The sequence below is a fragment of the Carex rostrata genome, chromosome 23 (assembly GCF_964058835.1).
Source record: "Carex rostrata chromosome 23, lpCarRost1.2, whole genome shotgun sequence".
NCBI classification, from domain to species: Eukaryota; Viridiplantae; Streptophyta; class Magnoliopsida; order Poales; family Cyperaceae; genus Carex; species Carex rostrata.
The window spans coordinates 4,090,240-4,111,466 of NC_135940.1; the positions used below are offsets into that span (position 1 = coordinate 4,090,240).

The following is a 21,227-nucleotide window of genomic DNA, read 5'->3' on the forward strand; positions in this document are numbered from 1 at the left end:
TGTTAGAGTTTATTCACCGATAGATTTTCATTTTGTTATTTCAAAAGTTTTATATTTATATATAATGGTTTAAATTAAGTTTTTTGGACAACAATTCAAAAATTAATATGAAGTTGTATCTATCTTTTTAATATAATTTAAAAATGAAACCATAAAAAATTGATGATATGTTAAGGAAAGATAAATACTTTTTTTAAAATATTTTTTCTTTTTTTATCTTCTTCAAAAAGTAGAATAAATACTTTCTCTAAATATTTATTCTCTTTTTATCTTCTTCAAAAGTAGATAATTTTATTAATTGAAAGATATTCTCTTTTGGGCTCTTTGTTTTTTCTTTTTTGTTTTTTAACAAATTGCAGTGCTTGGTACAGTTTAGCAGTCAGTGATTCGTTAATTTTTGAGCCGTTGCTCGTTTGGCCTTCGGGGGAGGGAATGCATATCCTCTGCATTAACTCAAAAAAGAATCTTTTTGAGTTAATGAATCTCAACCGTCTGATTTTAAACGGAGCCAATCTGGTCTTTGCTTATAATATAGGGGCCCTTTTATATTAGTGCGAATTTAGTTTGCATGAATCTTAAAGCATATTAGATGGTCAATATTCATTAACTCAAAAGATTTCTTTTTGAGTTAATGCAGAGGATACGAATTTCGGGGGAGGAGAGGGGAATTTCGGGAGTGCATATCGACGTATCCTCTAAGATATCTCATATTTTGCGTTACCGACGTGTGTGGTGTATATTCGATTATAGTGCAGGAGGAAGTATTATTTGAGCGTTGAGAATCGTGCAAAACGTATTCGAACGGTTGAGATTTTTCAGATTGTCACGCAACATATGAGATATTTCAGAGGATACGAATTTGGATTTCATATCGGACCAGGGTGCGTTTGGGTGCCAAGGAATAGCTACTATTTCAAGCATGCTATTCTCACTATTTCACGTTTGAGTGAAAAAAACGCTATTCTTAATATAAGGAATAGCTCGGGTTAGCTGCTATTATGCTATTTTATTGAAATATTGGATTAGCAAGCTATTTTGAACTATTCTTTATTTCATCCAAATGTACCCTTAACGTAAAATCTAAAAGCGAATTTTCTATTTCTAAATAGACACTGGATTAGAATTAGATCAACTGAGAGTAATTCTCGACCATAAAATGAGTAGAACTAGGGTGTTCTTAAGCTCAGCAAAGTGTTTTGTGAGCTTGACTCCAAAACTCATCAAATCGGTTTCAAATGACGGATCCGAATCATTGGAACTTGCCTACCTTACGAGTAGACACATCACTTGTAAGGTAGGTGAATTTCAACGGTTCAGATTTGTTATTTGAAACCAATTTGATAAATTTTGAAGTTAAACTTACGAAACACTTTGATGAGTTTAAGAACACCTTAGTTCTACTCCCATAAAATTATGAATCTCACATGTACGACACCTGAGACGATACAGGGGAGGGGGGGTCAATGAGCGGATCAAATTCGATCCGACGAAATTTTATTTGTTTTGAGATAATTATTATAAAAATTAAAATTATAAAGTGCCTGTAAATTGAAACAATTCACACGAATCTTGATGTAGACTGAAAATTAATTAGACCAGACATTAATAGAATTTGATATGTTGTCCATCGAATCCTTTCGCTCATTGTATACTCAACCTCAGCAACAAAAATTAAAAATATCTACTTAGAGTAGAATTAGGAATATCTACTTAGAGTAGAATTAGGGTGTTCCTAAGTTTACCAAGCTTTTCTGTAAACTCAATTCTAAAACTTATCAGATTGATTTTAAATAATGAATACAAATTATTAAAACCCATCTACATTATGCGTGATGTGTCTAAATATAAAAATTTTGAATTTTTCAATTAATTTTGTATAGAGTTAAGTGATAAAAAAAAAGTTCAAAAAAATAAATGCATTAAAATTAATTTATAAATCTTCTGATTTCTAATTTTGACCGCTTGACATTATACTAAATTAATTCGAAAGTTTATAAATTTTGCACGCGTAAGGTAGATAAATTTCAACAGTTTGAATTCATTATTCAAAATCAATTCGATAGATTTTAGAAATGAATTCACAAAAAGACTTGATAAACTTAGAAACACAATCGTTCTACTCATCTACTTACTCATGCTTGTTTGGATAATATCATTATGTTATCATTTACACACAGACGAGAAATGCATATTAAGTAATTAAACAAATTTTAGACAAAGTTCAACATATTATATTACAAGAACTTGGATGATCATTTTCAATGATGGCCATGGCCGTGATGATAGCCATGGCCGTGATGGCCATAGCCGTGATGCATGCCGAACCCATGATGCCCATAGCCGTGATCCATGCCGAACCCATGATGCCCATAGCCGTGATCCATGCCGAACCCATGATGCCCGTGATGATGGTGTCCATGATGATTGTTGCCGTGAGAGAGTTGGTAGGCCCCGTAACCAGCGACAGCAGCAAGAGCACCACCAGCGAGTAGCGGTGCCGCCATATTACCGTAAGATCCATGGCCTAAAATGTATAAAAACAAATGAAATTTTTGCTCTTCTTTGTTTATGAAAATATGAAAAATACAAATGACCATTTACTTTAACAATTTGGACTTCTAAAATTTAATTTTTACATCAATTTATTATTTAACTTGCACCTTCACTATAATTCAAATTTTGTTCACTTGAAATTATGCATGATTCAGATATACTAAGTCTACTAGTTAAAAAGATAATATCTAAAAATTCATTACAATTTCCTAGCTGCTCTAACAGTTTAAATTTGTTGAGTAATTCATTACTTAAATTTACACTTTTTCTATAATTCAAAAATTAATTATACTTAATTGTCTATTATCAAACTCAGTGAGTAATTTGAACAGAAAAATCACTCAAATAGAAAGCCCGATTTTATTTACCTGGGTATGTTCCCGGAGATGGATAACCCGATGGTTGCGGGGGTGGGTATGGATAGGCACCAGGGTAATATTGCGGTGCAGGTTGCGGGTATCCATGTGGAGGGTAACCAGGGTATTGCGCCGACGAATATCCAGGAATCAAGTTAGAGAAGAAACCTCTTTCATTGCCATTTTGTGGGTTGTTGTTCCCTCCTTGCATTTGCATTATGTCTTCAATAAACTTTACTTAACTGCAAATAATCCACAGAATTAAGATCATGTATGGTAATGTCAATTGTCAATTTATGTTTTCTTTTGTTTTAACAGAAATGAAGGCTCTAGTGTTTCTATGTGATTGAAGTATTTATATTTTTTTTGTTTGTTGATAATTTAAGGGTACATGTTAGGGTTGTAAATGAACTGAGCTAATTAAAACTCGGAATAGGCGTGATTATAACGAGCCGAGCCTATTCACAATTTTAACATAGAGAAGAAGCAAGAACTATATTTACATCATCAAATATGCATATATGTTGTACCTGAATTGAGACGAGCTAGTCTCTACCGTAACATATTAACTATATTTACATCATCAAATATCATATATGTCTGTTAATGAGGGATCGAGCCGGAGCGAACAAGCTCGTTTTAAGCTCGAATCTTAGATCAAACAAGCTATTTACTAGATTTTTCCCTCTGCGGGTCACGAGCTACGGAATTTTTTTCAGTTCTAATACATGTATCTGAGTAAACATAGAGAAGAAGCAAGAACTATATATACAGTGGGTTCAGTAAGAATACAAAAATATAAACAACACTACTGAAAAAAAAAATAATTAAAGACTTACCAGTGGATTTTACCAGCAAAGTAGCAGTGAGAGGAGAGAAGCAGAGAAATGATAACAGAGAGCAAAGGAAAAGGAATAACAATCACTTTATTTTATATTCTTTCATTTCCTTGGTGGCGAAGGTTTTCTAATCTGACGACGCGTGATTAATTACTTAATTTCGGTGTCTGTACGCAATGTAATGGAGCAGGTGCCGACAAATTCCGACTAGTTAAACATGGCATATTGCTTGGTGCTTTAGTTTAGACCTTTATATGACAATATGGTCCCACTTGTCTGTGATAACAGTTGAAAAGATACGGGTTTACGAATCCTTGTAGTTATATAATTAGGGAGTTTGGCTTTGTGATGTCACTCTACCCGCGTGACTTATTCTCAGATAATTACAAGGTTTAGGTACAATAAATAAATAAATAAAATTAGTGGATCCGTATCCGAATTAAATATATTGGATAATACATGGATACGGATCTGAATAATTAATTTATCACAAACGGAAAAAATTAATTGAATAATGGATACGGAAACAGATAAATTTTCTGCCGTCTAAACGGAGGCTTGTGGTCTCATACTTTGTAACTAATTAGGTCCAATTCGGTGGCCTGGTAAGAAATAAGAATTAAAAATTTTGAACTAATTTTTACTGTTTATCGTGAAAAAAAACTTTGATCTGAATAAATTATTTTTCTTCACATTAATAGTAATCTGTCGAACAGGACCTAACTTGAATAATTTTTTGTAACTAATTAGTGTGGGTATAACTTGAACTCCGGACGAACCGGACTGTTTCTCTTTTCAATGCGATGACGTGTTCATTTTTTATTATTTTTTTCTTTTATTTGAACTATTCAATGTGAGCGCTATTTTTTTTATTATTTCATCTTTTATTTGAATATCAATGCGGAACTATTACTGAGAGTCTCTAGAGTGGAAAAAACGTGTCATGATTAATACATTGTAATTTTGATCTCATGTTGTGTTGTACTATGATCAAGTTATGTGTCGTGATAAAAATATTAAAGGTGGTCACAGCACGCGAATGGTCACATCACATGAGTTATGCTGTGCCTAAATGTGTCGTGACCATGATGTGTCTCGCATGACTCGCGTGATCATTTAATCATAATTTAAGTTAGTTTATTCAAGATTCACCATTTGATCAATATCTAATGGTCCTAATTACACATGATTCGCGTAACCATGTGTCGTGCCGTGCTATACCGTGACCAGATCTTTTACGTGACGTACTATGACATGCCAAAATTTCAAAAGATGATCACGGCACGCAAATTATCACGACAAGAGACACGCGAATCACAACACGTAACTGACATGCGTGTCGTGCTGTGCTATTCCGTGATATAGCCGGTTCCGCTGTGCCATTTTTTCCATTCTAGGTGTCTCCATAACCCAACTCATTTAAGTATTGTTATTTTTTTTCCTTTAGATTATTATTTTATCTTTTATTTGAATTTTCGTTTTACTTTTTTTTTTATCTTCTGATTTGTTTTTCTTAACTTTATTAATTAGTATTTTATGTTTATGAGTTAATTATCTGATAAATATTTGTTTCGTATTCGTATTCAAATCTGTATTTGTAGATTATCTATTATTTATCCGTATTTGTTTAAGACATATTTAATTTTGAATTTTAATATTCTTTTACTATCTCTATTCATATTTGTTTATTGAAAGATGGATACATATTTTATATATTAAAATATGATCATTATCCGCTCCAAATCCGCTTTGTATCCCCCCCCCCCCCCCCTAATTTTATTTCACCGCAAAAATGTTACGAATCTATTCTATTATAAATAAATAAAAACTTATTCTCGGATTGTACAGTACCCTTAGTCTCTACAAATAGTTTACAAATGTAAAGTTAAATTATTTTATATAAAACAAATATTGTTCTAAATAATGTTGCCATATAGAAATTGATAATTTACTGTGTCTTGGATCCGGGCCTGTTTGTGTTATTTGTGTTCTGTATGGGCCATCCTTCAATGGGGTAAAATAGGTTAGAATAAAAAGGTGCTGAGGTTATCATATCAAAGACTGTTTATTTCTCACTACCAAACAGCCACCCCAAGTCATTATATAGACTGTTTATTTTAATTGGGCCTAGTTCTAAGCTTCCCTGGGCCAGTTGAGAAACAAATGACAAAACCTTAGAATAAAGAAAGATCAGAATAAGGAAGGAGATCACCTGCCTCCAGAATGCAGGCCCCTCAATTACTGTCGGGTGGGGCCGATCACTGTTAAAGAGAGCTGGTCACTGTTAATTTTTAAACTGGGAGCCCACCGACAGTGACTCTGGGAGTAGGAATTTCCTGCCTCCCGAGGGGCAGAGGATTCGATCTCCAGAATGAGTGGGTGACAGAGTGAGTTCTAAAGTTGCAACTCCCATCTCTTTCTTTTTCTTACCACTTTTGTTTCTTTGTAGAAGAAAGATAAGGACAGATTCATACATTTGTTGTATTGGAGGTTGAATTTAATAATAAGTAATATTCAACAAGATATATTTTTAAAGTAAGACATATTTGTTGGTTTAATTAAACGGAGCAAACTACAAAATTTTATTAAAAATAACATAATTACACATAAATTTTATTTAGTTGAACTATAGAATTTTATTAAAAATAACAGAATTACACATTAAAAATGTATTTGATATGCATCCAAAAGAACCAAATTGGAGAGACGAAAAAAAAAATGCATCTTTCTAATTCTTTACAAAATATTTAATACATTTCTAAAAATAAAAAAATTCTGTCCAAACTGTCTTTCTTTAGTTGTTCTGAAAGCGAGTAAACAACTAATAAAATAGTAGATGGATCATGTGAATTTCATAATATATCACACATATTTATGGTTGGTGTTTCGGATAAGAACCGTGTCGGGGATATGACCAATTAATGTCTCAAAAAAATACATACTACTTTTGTTTTTTCTTTATCGAGGATCAACTGGAATGATCTGGCATTTCAGATAAAGGTATATATATGTTGATGTACAATCCCAGTCAAACAAAAAAAAAAAATACAATAACTGAAATGCTAACGTGTCACCAGTTGGCAGATTTGATCTGATGCAACATAAATCATAATTTAATAATAAAATCTTAACCGGATGAGATAAACTTCCAGCTCAGCATTTAATTACGCAGCACCATCTAAAGGCAAAAGACTTGATATCTTTGCTCTCTTATTAACCATGCAAGCAAATGTCATGATTCATCCAAAATTGTAATTAAAATATAAAATTTTGAATTGAATATCAGTTCTCTGATGAAATAGTCTGCCTATCTTTATTATTACATGCATATTTTTATATTTTTTTTACGTGTAGAAGTCTAAACTTAGTCAGACATGTACTCGCCATACGATTGTCAGATACTTAATTTTCTGATTGGTCTTAATTTCTTTTTATTTTTTAAATATTATTTAGAAAACTTTTGGATTAATTGACAATGGATTGGTACTATCTTTATTTCTTTCCATTTTTTAATATTATTTAAGAAAACCGGACTTGTCATTATACTAAATTCCCTTATTTGATTGTTAGAAACTAATTTGAAGTTCTTAAATAAATAATAACACCTCAAAACAAATTTTTACTCTTTTGTCATGTTGTTTAACGAAGAAACAAGAGAAAAAAAAAAATCATCAAAATAAGTTGTATTATTTATTGTTGTTATGTTATGACACTTTTTGTTGTAACATTATGACTCTTATTATTGTTATAAGAGTTATCCTCATCTACCTATGATTTATATCCATTTGTGTATCTAAAGTAAAGAATATAATCATGTTTATCTAAATGAAATCACTAAATGACAAATAATTTTATTTTTGAACATACAAAGTGTATATTATAGCTCGTACTATGATATCTTCAATTTTCACTAAATCGACATTATTTCTAATTGGACATTTTATTTATAATTTGAAATTAGAATCGATCTATTTTAAATATCATTCATGGATATTGCTAAATAATTAATTTTTTTAGTTGGTTCATTTTTTTTTATAAAAATATGTCATTTTGTATGAAAGTATTTTTTTTTTCTTATAATATGTCATGTTGCAACGCACGAACACGATACTAATAACATGATATGAGCTTAAAACTAGCTTAAATTTTTTATTCATCGTGCCTTTGGTCTCTTAATTAAGTCTCAATTTTAATTTTTCTATTATAATTTTAAACTTAATTTTTAGTGTATATTTATTAACCTTTAAAGATTGTAACATTTTATGTAACAGGGAAAGACTTTGTGCTTCCATAGAAAACTATAAAAGATGAAACACAATAATTCTTAAATTTTATTTGTCCAATCAATACCAAATGAAAATGCGAATTTATCAAAAGGACCCTAGAAAATATAATTTGTCATTAGAAACTTTTTCTTTCACAATACTTGTAACAATAGAAGGTAATTATAATTTGAAATTTTGACATAAAGTGTAATTTGAGTGAGGCTATGGAACATTACATAGTGTACATTGGTCCATATTTTGGTTTAAAATATTCATTTTCAAAGTCTATATAGTTTATCCGAACCGTTCAGCATGTTCTCCATACAAAATTTTTACATTCTTTACAATAAAATTCATTATTTTTTAAATAGGTAGAAAATGTATGTTATACATAATAATTTTAAGAAAATATATTAAATACGACCTTTGCATACTTTAGAAAAAAAAATTAATTAATGAAACAACTATGCATGTTTAATTCGTAAGGATTTTGCTATCAGCTACTCCATTTTGTAAAAATCGAAAAACATTAGAGATAGGCACTCAGGTGATGTTTGATTGTGGAATAAAGTTAAGGAGATTTAACTTGATTATTCTAATTTAGGTCGATATAAATTATTCACTGAGATTTTTAAAAATATAAAAAAAAAATTTATTAAAAATAACCATGTTCCAGCCAGAATTTTAAAAATACCCAGATCGCGGAAAAAATCCGTGCCCCGGATTTTTTTTTTCTTTTTTAGAGTTTGGACTTTGGAGAAAGAAAATATTCATGGTATGGTTGTTTTTTTTATAATATATGTATAATATAAGTATATGTATATTAAATTTGACCTCTGCTGGTAAAAATTATACTAGTATATCTTCTTATAATTTTTTGGCTAAAATTTACAAATTTATATTTAGTACGTCGAGATTTTTAAAAATACCCAAAAAAAATTATTTTATTAAAAATAAGTAGGTTCCAGCCAAAATTTTAAAAATATCCAGACAGTGGAAAAAATCCGCGCCCCAGATTTATTTTTTTTAGTTTAGAGAAAAAAAATATCCACGGTTTGGTTTTTTTTTTATAAACTCGTTTTTTTTAATAATATATGTATAATATATGTATATGTATCTATAATATAATATATGTATAATATATGTATATGTATCTATGATATAATATATGCATAATGTATCTATAATATAATATATGTATATGTATATATTATATTTATATATAATATAATTAAATATAATTATATATAATTCATATTTTTGTATAATTATATAAACTCATTTTTTTTATAATATATGTATAATATATGTATATGTATATCAAATTTGACCTCTGCTGGTAAATTAGCAAGTTTGGATTGATACAGGGACCAAACTGAAAAAATGATTACACCAGCATGTAGAGCATTAAAAAATACACAGAATTGACACAAATTTTAATTTATTTGAATTTATCTACAATTAGTTATGAATTTTCAAAGTTCTATCGTTCGAAAAAACTTTAAACAGCCATAACTTTGGCTAAGAAACTCGGATTTGCACGTATGATGACTTTTCGGAAAGGGGAGGACGAGACGGATCCGATTTGCCCCGTGATGCATCGGGCATCGTCGCATCGGAAGTATCATAATTTAAAAAAAATATCGTTTAGTGCCTCAAAAATGCAATTTAAGTTTTCGTACGACGGTAGGCGTACAACGATCGGTATTTTGTTTAGATAATTATATGTAATTATATTATATTATAAATATATTATATTATATTATACTATATTATATTATATTATATTATATTATATTATATAATATATACATATACATATATTATATTAGAGGAGGGTTCAAATGCCTCCATTTTTTGTGCCTCCATCATGCCTCCATTTTTAAAAACTTAAATAACTCAAAGTTTAAAACTTAAACGTCAAAATAAAACCGTTAGATGTAATCTATGTTATTTTCTTTATGTGCCCATAAAAAATTATCACATTTTGATTTTGCTTTTATATGAATCAATAAGTTGAAAAATCAACGTCTAGAAATTATCCACATTTGTATACATTTTTACAAGCTCAAGATGACAATCAAAACAAAGTTGAAATGCCATAATTTTTTACATGTGCATAGATAAAATGATATAGTTCATATCTAACGGTTTTATTTTGAATTTTAAGATTTAAATTTTGAGTTATTAAAGTTTTTAAAAATGGAGGCATGATGGAGGCACAAAAAATGGGGGCATTTGAACCCTCCCCATTATATTATACATATATTATATTATATTATATTATATTATATTATATTATATTATATTATATTATATTATATTATACATATATTATATATACATATATTATACATACATTATATTATAGATACATATACATATATTATTACAAAAAACGAGTTTATTAAAAAAAAAAAAAAATCCGGAGCGCGAATTTTTTCCGCGGTTTGGGTATTTTTAAAATTTTGACTGGAACCTGGTTATTTTTAATAAAATAATTTTTTTTTGGGTATTTTTAAAAATCTCGGTTTAGTACGCAAGTTTTGAAACATCGTGATCAGTAATATGGATATTGAAAATCACATTTTGACATATTTGTTAATGACAAGTTATGTTATATAGACACTTATCATTGGCGCATCGAAAATAGTTCATTGAGTCAATTTTGTGGGTACAATGATAGGGTCAATTATTAACAAGATTTTTCTTACACACGCAAGGAGATGATGTGTGAGGGTGAGGGGACTAAAATCTTGGGGAGAGGGGGGCGTCCGACGCTCATTGGACCACTTTTGTGTTCGATGGGTTCTTTTCACCGTCGGATCTGCTTTAGGATTCGCGCCCGCAATTTCGCGTCTGCTTTAAAATTCGTATACACGAATTCTAAAGCAGATCTGACGGTGAGAGAACCCATCAAACATAAAAGTGGTCCGATGGCCATCGGACAGCCCCCTCTTCCAAAATCTTGAGCATAAGCTCCAACTCAAATAAAACAATTCTTATTCACCTTTGCACGCAAGAAGAAAAAACAACTCAAATAAGATTTTGCCTATAATTGTTTTCAGTTTCTTTTTTCTATATTATTTTCTTGTGCTTGTATTTATGGTAAATCTTTTTTGTCTTTTTTCTTCTTAATCGTAATTACTTTTTTCATTAATAAAATTCTAGTAGGCAAAATTCCTACCCTTTAAAAGAAAGAAAAAAAAACCATTCAATATGACAGAGCTTCATTGGGATAAAAGAGACTATAGCCTCCCAAAAAATTTACCAGCAGAGGTCAAATTTGATATACATATACATATATGAGATGGGCTACGGTGAGTTGCGAAGTAAAACGCGTTTCTACTTCATGCCGTATTTTTATTTTGAAAGTCCAAACGACCAATCCGAACCGTTAGATGTTTAATCTATATTGAAATGTGCTTGGAGACCAAATTTTACATTTTTTGAAAATTTTTTACTATTTATTAAGCATTTTTTAAAATTACTGTTTTGCTGTGAACAGTAAAAACAGTAAAATTTTCTGGACCATCAGATCAGCGACTTTCAAAATTGCTTAATAAATAGTAAAAAAATTCCAAAAAATGTAAAATTTGGTCTCCAAGCACATTTCAATATGGAGAACAAGATGAACGGTTCAGATCGACGTTTTGAACTTTAAAATCACAAAATATGAGCGTGAAGTAAAATAGTCGCTTTACTTCGCAACTCACCGTAGCCCATCTCTACATATATTATACATATATTATAAAAAAAATGAGTTTATAAAAAAAAAACAACCAAACCATGGATATTTTCTTTCTCCAAACTCTAAAAAAAAAAACAAAATTCAGGGCGCGGATTTTTTCCGCGGTCTGGGTATTTTTAAAATTCTAACTGAAACCTGGTTATTTTTAATAAAATAAATTTTTTTTGGGTATTTTTAAAAATCTCGGAATTATTCATGTTTGGTTGATACTTAAAGTTATACCTTGACTTAAATTATTCCTTGTTTGATAAGAATTTGATGGCTTAAGGCATGATTTGATATTACAAATTATTTTGTCTTACAGAATTTGTAATATCAATAATAAAACTATTCTTCGTTTTTTATTTTTATTTTGATTGAAAGAAATTGTATAAGAAAATGAGTTATGTATAAATTAATTCTATATCTTAGAGAAGCACATTGTATTTAATGAATCTTATTTAATTAAAGTTATATGTGTACCAATTTATTTATCAAAAATGTGTTAGGTTGATGAACAAAAAGTTTATTATTTTGTAGTACAATTTAAAAAATATTTTATTTAATTATTTTCTAGATTGTATATTTTATTGATTTAGAAAGTTATGCCATTTAAAAAAAATGTTAATTATATAATTGATAAAGTTATAAGTTTCCTTATATGTAAATGAAAAAAAAAATTGCAAGTAATTAAAAATAATAAAAAGTTAGACATTATACTCAATTAAAATTAAACCACCTAGAGAAGTAGTTTAATTTAAGGCAATTTAGTCTAGCCTAAAAATTAACTTATTTCTTCTTTGCTGACTCAATAAAACCAGAGTAGAACTAGGGTGCTCTTAAGCTCACCAAAGTTTTGGTGAGCTTAACTCTAAAACTCATCAAATCGATTTCAAATGACGAATCCGAACCGTTGAAACCCGTCTACCTTACGTGTGATACATCTACATGTGAAAGTTTTAAACATTCGAATTAATTTTGTATAAAGTCAAGCGGTCAAAATTAGAAGGTTAATAAATTAATTTTAGTGCATTCATTTTTTGAACGTTTTTTGACCGCTTGACTTTATACTAAATTAATTCGAATGTTTAAAAATTTCACATGTAGACGCATCACACGTAAGGTAGGCGGGTTTCAACGGTTCGGATTCGTCATTTGAAATCGATTTGATGAGTTTTAGAGTTAAGCTCACCAAAATTTTAGTGAGCTTAAGAGCACCCTAGTTCTACTCATAAAACCAAGGCCTAAAATCCTTATTCCACTTATTAGTTCACAACCAAACATGACCTCAGTATTTTATTTGGGTACCTTATTCGGAGTATGATAAAACACCACTTTTCATTGAATTCAGATCCAGTGCAATACCTGACTTGGCAAAATGAGATCCGAGTCGTTCGTTCTAATCTGGCACAAATCCTAAAGCAGACCCTTCTATAAAAATAAAAATAAAACAGAGCCTTCGAGTTGATTGATCCTAGCTCTGTTCTTTATCTTCCTTGCATTCTCTCACAAAAAAAAGAACAAAATTCAAAAGCAACCTCTCTCTCTCTCTCTCTCTAATGCCATCCGCTACAGAGGAGAAGGAGAAGGAGAAAGAGATGGCGATCGAGCACAAGGCACACGCCAGAGTGGGGTTTCTTGGAAACCCTAGCGATGTCTATTTCGGGCGCGCGATCTCCTTCTCTCTCGCCAATTTCTGGGCATCGGTGGTGCTACGACCGTCGGATGAACTCGTCATACAACCCCACCCCAAGCACGATCTCGTCTCCTTCGATTCGATTCACCACCTGGTTAGTAATCTTTTCATTTCGAAATTGTTTTTGATGTACTAGGAGGAACTGATTGTCGTGAAATTTTCTTGGTGAATTACATCAAAAAAGAAATATTCTTGAACAATTACAATAGCTTAAATTTACATTTTGTAAATGGTATACTGTTTGTTTGTAATCTCATCTTATCTCTAGTTGCGTCTTGGCCTGTTAAACTTCATTGATTTCTACGAGGTTTGAACAATCTAGTTGTTACGGATTCTCTGTAGTTTTAGTGTTTTTAGCTATGCATGTAGTGAATTTATTAACTGTACTAATTACGACTTGCTACATGGATAGATCATAGATGCATTAGCTAGCTAGAAGTGGTACCTTTTTAGATTTGGATGCTTTTTTGTGTCCCATTATTGTGTAGCAATCCATGTGCAAGGTTAATTAGTAAAGAGATCAAGACTTGTTATAGGAATGGATATACTAGATCTTTACAATTTTCTTCTCAGATGAGATTTGTTGTTTCCGTCCCTTTTTTTGCCTGACAAGAGGTTTATAGAAACCATGTGGGGACCAGGTTTTTAGATATAACTTTAACTATCTATTTATTTATTTATTTATTTTTGTTCACATGTTTCATGTTTGTAGTATCTGGATAATTTAACACACTACATTTTTTTTTTTTTATAAATATGTTTTGCTAATGGTTGGAAACTTGGAATTATTGGATGAGGTATTTCAAGGAGGGCACATTGTTTTGCCACTTTAGAATCCATGATGTAAAAGAAATTGAATAAAAAAATATAATTTTTTTTCACGGAAACCGTATTCAGATTCGTGATGGAAAAATAGCATATTTTTTTATTAAGAAAAGTCAGTTAAAATTTTCTAAGTTAACTTAATTCTTTCATCAGGTACACCGATTGGACAGTGAAGGGTACTATGGTGGGGTCCGGTTGCTAATGGCAATATGCAAAATGTTTTATAAACACTGCCAGGAGAAAAATATCGAGTTGAAAAGGGGAAATTTCACTTTATCATACGACACCAATATCCCTCGTCAGGTTTGCAGATTTCTTACTTGATAAGTTTAATTATTTGGTTCATTCACGATTGACTTGAAATTTTTAACCTCTATTTTTATATATTTTGAAAATTTTCAGACGGGTCTATCAGGTTCAAGTGCAATTGTATGTGCAGCATTAAATTGCCTACTGGATTTCTATAATGTGAGGCATCAAGTAAAGGTGGAGATACGGCCTAATTTGATTTTGAGTGCCGAGAAAGAACTTGGTATTATTGCTGGTTTACAAGACCGAGTAGTGCAAGTCTATGGAGGCCTTGTTTTCATGGTACAACTTTTGTTATTACTTTTTTTTTTAAAGCAACATTCTATATATTATCATGTCTTTCTCAATAAATACTGAGTAGGGTTAAAATGCCTATTGTTTTCGTGTTCCAATCATGCCTCACATCCTTATCTCTGTTTTTAAATTCCAAACAGTTGATCCGAACGCTCAACATGATCTCCATATTACAGTGTGCTCGGACACCAAATTTTATTTTTTTTGGAAATTATTTACTATTTTTTAGATATGTACAAAATCACTATTGTTCAGAAGATCCTGCACCATCCAAAAACAGTCGAATCCAGTTATCTCCTATTAAGAACAAATTAATGCATATTTAGAGATACAAATTAATCATGCATTGCAAGAATGTGATGAAACTTCCATGTGCATGGTCTAAAGCATTTTGACGTCACCCTTGTAATTTACAAGTTGTAAAGGATAAGATACAGTTTCGGATGATAGCAAATTAGCAATGTAACATAGTTTACCGGTGAATTTAATTTGTAGTGACAGTTTCTCTCTGTTAAAACTAACTGACACTGTAACAGGCATCAAACATGTTTTCCAAATATTGTTGTACATATATTGCAATTTTCTAAAATTAGTTTTTTTTGTTTTGACCTCTCCAATTTGATTGATTTTGAATAACAAATTTTACAAAGGTAATTTGAGCTGGAAATATACTGATTCTTTGTATTCCACTCCCCAAGGATTTTAGCAGGGAAAATATGGATAAATTGGGGCATGGTATTTATAAGCCGATGGATGTGAATCTCCTCCCTCCTCTCTTTCTCATCTATGCTGAGAACCCAAGTGATTCTGGCAAGGTCAGGTTTGTAAAGTTTCTCTCTAAAAGAAGTTTGATTTTTCGTTCGATTTATTAATTTGTCTTTTCTTGGGCACTAATGAATGTAGGTGCATAGCACAGTTAGGCAGAGATGGTTAGATGGTGACAAGTTTATTATTTCATCTATGAATGAGGTTGCTGAGCTGGCTGAAAAGGGTAAAAATATCCTTTTGGAAAAGAATTACAAAGAGCTTGTAAATCTCATGAATCGCAATTTCGACCTAAGAAGGCAAGTCACTACTTTTTTCTGTGCCAAGGATTCTTTTTATATCATACAAACACTACCTTTTAACTAAATAAATTTCATATATCAAATAAATATAACGTACTTTTTGTAATTGAACATGTATATTTAACATGTATTGTTCTATTTTTTTGTTATGTCAAATGATTTTTTTTGTAATTTAACAAATTCCATTCAAACTCTCTTGCTAAATCCTGGTCTATCTTACATGTATTTTTTGTTTTTTTGTTTTTTTGTTTTTTTTTTTTTTGTTTTTTTTTTTCTCTTTGTCTTTTGGCAAATCTTGTAGACAAATGTTTGGAGATGATGCACTTGGGGATTTAAATATAAAAATGGTGGAGGTGGCGAGAAGTGTAGGAGCCGCTGCAAAGTTCACCGGAAGTGGTGGGGCTGTGGTTGCTTTCTGCCCAGATGGGCCGACCCAAGTCGGCCTTCTTGAATCGGAATGTAAAAAGGCTGGTTTTGCCTTACAAAAGATTTTGATTGCCCCATCATTGTTGGGTGAAGACGAGTGCAAATCGCTGGTAAACTGTTAATGTGGTTAACTAGATGCTTTAGGTCCTCATCATTTTTCTATGCAAGGCTACCAATGTATAGAAATGTTCATAATATGTACACTTTAAAAGAGCATATCATGAAGTACTGTTACAAAAAGGAAAGGGGTATAATAAGTACTTATATAGCAAACAAAGCTTGGAAAAAAAAAATCAAGGCCTCTATTTCTTTTTTTCTTTTTCTTTTTAATTCTAATATTTGGTAGCATCTGGTCTTGATCACTAAATGAACAACAAAATTCTTTCATGCTGTCAACACTTAATTCTTAAGTTAAAGGCTTTGCACTATAAGAGCAAATGAAGAAACGGCCACACACAATGCTTGCCTAAGCAGCAATTATGATTTATCAGTACTTGTACCACCCAGACCAGACTGTGATTCATAAACATTTATCAGAACATGCCACAGTATCATTTCTGGTGGAAACCAACATGGCATGTCGCATGAATGCCACAAGTGAACAAGCATGAATAAATATGTAATCTCGTACCACAAGAAAGCATAATAGTAATTCATAGAAAAGCACCTACCACATGAAGCCATGAACACTCCCCACAACAGCTCTGGGTGGGCTCGTGGGCTTTGTTTTTTATGTGCTTTAGGCCTCTATATTCTTCATGTGCACTTCTTACGTTTCTTTATTATTTACTCTCAAAAGATAATGGACTAATATTTGTGACTGGAAAAGGACTGGATCATTTATTTTTCATGCGTACTATGAATATATCAAAAATATGTAGGAGAAGGATATATGTTAAGCGCTCAAAACTCCAAAATCATTTAATTTTTATTTGTCTCGTATCAAAAATATATTATCTCAAATATACAACTCAAATTATTATAAGATATTGCATTGTTATTTATAATCGAAATAAATTTATTGTTGGCACAACATATTAATTCGACAATCGAATATTTAAGTCGAATTTAGGTTTAATTAGATTTGGTTTTGAAACATTTTTCCTGTCGCTTCTCCTCCTCTCTCTCACCTGATTGTCATGCTGAACCAATCTAAGGTGTTTTTAGGTATTTGTTTACCTTAGCATGATACTTTTCATCGCAGCTATTTATAATTTTATGGATTTATTTATTTACGTTAGTGTATGATTGATCTGGGCATTGTTCATGGATGGAAAATGGGTTGTATTTTATTCTAGTACATGTTGATATATAATGTATCCAATCAAACAATCAATTTGAACTAAAAAATATTGGAGTTTTGAGATTTGAATTGCAAGCCTTCCCAATTAAAGAGTTCGTCATATGATTTCTAGTTTTGCAACCTTTTTTCCATAATAACATCAACACTATGGTTCTAAACTAAATCCATCACCAAACCAAATGATGATCAAACAGGTACAATGAAAATAGAACAAGTAATTTACCTTTTTTTCAATATCATCTGAATTTATATCATCCTTGAAATGTATAATGATTTGTTTGTGTATGAATCCACGTATTAATGAGTTTGGCTAATATAACATCAGTGTCATTTTAGCCTATATAACACCAACTCTAAAACCTATCAAATCGACTTTGAACGACTAATCCAAACCGTTCAAACCGATTTACATTATGAGTGATATGTTTACATACAATTTTTTTTTTATATTTTCAAGTTATTTTAGTATCAAATCAAGCGGTAAAAATATTGAAAAATGAATGTATTAAAATTAACTTAAAACTCACACATTTGACCACTTGACTTAATACTAAATAAATTCGAAAAGTTATAAATTTTGCATGTAAATGCACAACTAATGAAGTAGATCGTTTTGAACGGTTTGGATTCACCGTTTGAAGTTGATTTGATAGGTTTCAGAGTTAGTGTTATATAGGTTGAAATGACATTGATATTATACTAGCCAAACTCCATATTAGTTCTATATATTTGACTACAAAACTTTATTATTTTAAGAAAATTCATCTACAAAAGTTAATGCAAATAGACAATAAACGAATGCACTTTTAAATTATTTTCTCCTCATCACATATGTAACTCTCATGGGTTCAAAATCCGAATAGAAAATTTTTTGTTGTTGTAATAACATGGTATTAAATTATTAATTATTAAATAGTTGGGTGGTTTAAACTTCATTTTTTACTTTAAAAAAAAAATTATGTAACTTTTAAAAAAAAAAAAAAAACGATCTTTAGGATCACATTCTTCCTATAATCGTTTTACATTCAGCTCGAAGTACATCATTTAAAGGAGACAAATAAACCAAACAGTACTGTTTATAGGTCTCAGTCAATTATGATATCACGGGAAGTATATGAGGTATCATTGGATCAAAATTACATATGTTATAAAAAAACTTAATAGAAATGCCTCAAGCGAAAATAGAGAAAGGCAATCATATATTTACCCTCGATAATTGGTCTCCATGGGTTCATGTATATATATTTATTTACTCTCGACAATTATATATTGGATTTGGCTATGGTGCTATGGGTTGCATAGAGGGCTACAGTGCTACGGCTCAATATTCGAGTTTTTAAAATCCTAACGGTTGATCCGAACCATTCATCTTGTTCTCCATATTAATATGTAATTGGAGACCAAATTTTACATTTTTTGGAAATTATTTACTATTTTTTTAGATTTATTGAAAATCGTTGTTTTTCAGACAAATCTGGATCATAAAAAACAGTGATATTCAATAAATCTAAAAAAATAGTAAAAAAATTTCAAAAAATGTAAAATTTGGTCTCCAAACACATATTAATATGGAGAACAAGATGAATAGTTCGGATCGACTGTTAGGATTTTAAAAACTCGAATATTGAGCCGTAACACCGTAGCCCTCTATGCAACCCACAGCACCATAGCCAAATCCATTATATATTTACAATTATATATATATGATGAACTAGGTTTCAATGTACTAGCATTTCTCTTTGAAGTTTCTGAATATTTTAGATTCAATATTTAATAAGATGAATTAACCTTGAGATAAGTGAAATGATTCTTGATCTCAATTTTGCAGTCAACTATTAATTTAAAATCAAACCATAAAGAAAATTAGAAGTTAGCTTATGATGTAGAATCTAATTTAATTAGAGGTATAATATGATGATCAGTAAATTCAACATTAAAAATAATTGTTAAAATTACTCCGGAAATAAATCTGCTGCTATCCGAATTGGAGCTACAGTATTCTGAAATCTCTGTTTTTCTAAATTCCACCATTCAACTTTTTCTGTGCACACATCTAAAAAAAATCGACAGTTCGATTTGAAAAAACAAGGATTTCAGAGTACTATAGCTCCAATTCGAATCGCAGCAGGATTTGTTTCCCTCCTGTGGTTATAATCTTTATCGCGTGGATAATTGAAAATTTGAGACAAAGTAAATAAATAATTGAAGATTTTGTTGGATAAATAGGCAATTGTTCCTGCTTTTCTTTTCGATAAAAAGTTGCAAATTATTAGTGCGAATGCTACAATACTTTATTCTTCATTTTTCGAGCAAAACGAGGCGAATATATACCTCATTAGTCAACAATAAATTCCTCTGCGACTATTTCTGTGATTTAATCGGTGAAACAAATAACTGAGATGAATTTTGACTTTATCATTCCAACCCGCTACAATATTGTAGTCAATTAGTTGCAATAATTTGAACTAATGAGAGGGACCTCAGTGGGAATATGCCACCATGTTGGAATTGTTCATTCTTATCATGATAAGTTATATTATATAATTTCCATTTTTTTTTTTTTTTTGACAAAAGTGGTATTTTACCACCGGTTTTATTACAAAACAAAATAGTTCATACAACAAGTTCAAAATAAAGCGTTAGCATACAATCTATTGACACCTAACAACCAATAAAAATCTAACCACAAATCAAAATAACAGTATCAAGATAACATCTAACACCATAGACTAACAACTAAAGCATACTAGCATAACATGAAATAGTAATACTAAATGGAATTAGAAATGACTATAACACTAGAAGAGGAGGCACTAGCTGATGAAAATGAAATACTAGGCAGAATGCCAGCAGCACGATCAATAGCATTAATAATTGCTCTGTCATTCAAATAATCAGCTAGGTCTAACCCTTCTAAACCAAGACCATGGTCCTCATCTGAATCCAGCGGGGAGTTGTCCTGGTCCTGTGCATCCGTGTCGGATAATACTATCAAAGGGCCTATCTGAGTCAAAGAAGAAACATCAAAAGACATAATCGAAGATAACTTGAAATAAGAATTATCTAATCGCGACTTACACCAAAATGAAGTTAAAGCAATAATAGAAGCAGCTACATACCTAATAGAAAGTATAGGAGAATTTTGAAAACAAACCTTATTTCGTGTTAACCATACAATCCAAAGAGTTGCAGTCCTAATCAATTCCACTAGTAGTGAATCTTTTACTGGAATCCAATAATCAAAATACCAAAGATCAGACACAGACACCTAGGCACAATTAAAAAGAAAGTTGTTATGGTTACCAATCCAAGAAGAAATAAAAGGACAAGTAACAAAGAGGTGATCGACAGTTTCTGGGGCACCACAGAAAACACAATCAACATTACCATGCCAACCCCTTGATTGTAAATTATATTTAGTAAGGATTTTATCTTGCCTAAGTAACCAAACAAAAATCTTAATCTTAAGTGGAATCTTTGCTTTCTAAAGAGTATTGTAAATACTAGTTGGAACACCTCTAAAGGACAACCATTTATAAAGAGAATTTACAGTAAAAAGACCAA

General features: G+C 30.7%; 2 protein-coding genes across 2 annotated transcripts; one reads left to right on the forward strand and one right to left on the reverse strand.

Moving 5' to 3' along the window:
- Positions 1 to 2,188: 2,188 nt before the first annotated feature.
- On the reverse strand, positions 2,189 to 3,186 carry LOC144574725 (uncharacterized). The gene is made up of 2 exons (XM_078324764.1): positions 2,922 to 3,186; positions 2,189 to 2,524 (listed from the first exon to the last, which is right to left on the reverse strand). Exons 1-2 carry the CDS (start codon positions 3,124 to 3,126, stop codon positions 2,259 to 2,261), a joined length of 471 nt encoding a protein of 156 aa, XP_078180890.1. The 5' UTR covers positions 3,127 to 3,186; the 3' UTR covers positions 2,189 to 2,258.
- A 10,049-nt stretch (positions 3,187 to 13,235) lies between these two features.
- Positions 13,236 to 16,557, forward strand: LOC144574916 (glucuronokinase 1-like). The gene is made up of 6 exons (XM_078325022.1): positions 13,236 to 13,533; positions 14,418 to 14,567; positions 14,667 to 14,855; positions 15,566 to 15,682; positions 15,771 to 15,931; positions 16,236 to 16,557. The coding sequence occupies exons 1-6, from the start codon at positions 13,303 to 13,305 to the stop codon at positions 16,480 to 16,482; spliced, it is 1,095 nt and encodes a 364-aa protein (XP_078181148.1). The 5' UTR covers positions 13,236 to 13,302; the 3' UTR covers positions 16,483 to 16,557.
- The last annotated feature ends 4,670 nt before the right edge of the window (positions 16,558 to 21,227 follow it).

Coding starts and splice junctions, on each gene's coding strand:
- LOC144574916 (XM_078325022.1), top strand. CDS start 13,303: ATGCCATCCGCTACAGAGGAGAAGGAGAAGGAGAAAGAGATGGCGATC. Junction 15,683..15,770: donor ACCCAAGTGATTCTGGCAAG/GTCAGGTTTGTA, acceptor TAATGAATGTAG/GTGCATAGCACAGTTAGGCA. Junction 15,932..16,235: donor CGCAATTTCGACCTAAGAAG/GCAAGTCACTAC, acceptor CAAATCTTGTAG/ACAAATGTTTGGAGATGATG.
- LOC144574725 (XM_078324764.1), bottom strand. CDS start 3,126: ATGCAAATGCAAGGAGGGAACAACAACCCACAAAATGGCAATGAAAGA. Junction 2,525..2,921: donor ATCTCCGGGAACATACCCAG/GTAAATAAAATC, acceptor TATACATTTTAG/GCCATGGATCTTACGGTAAT.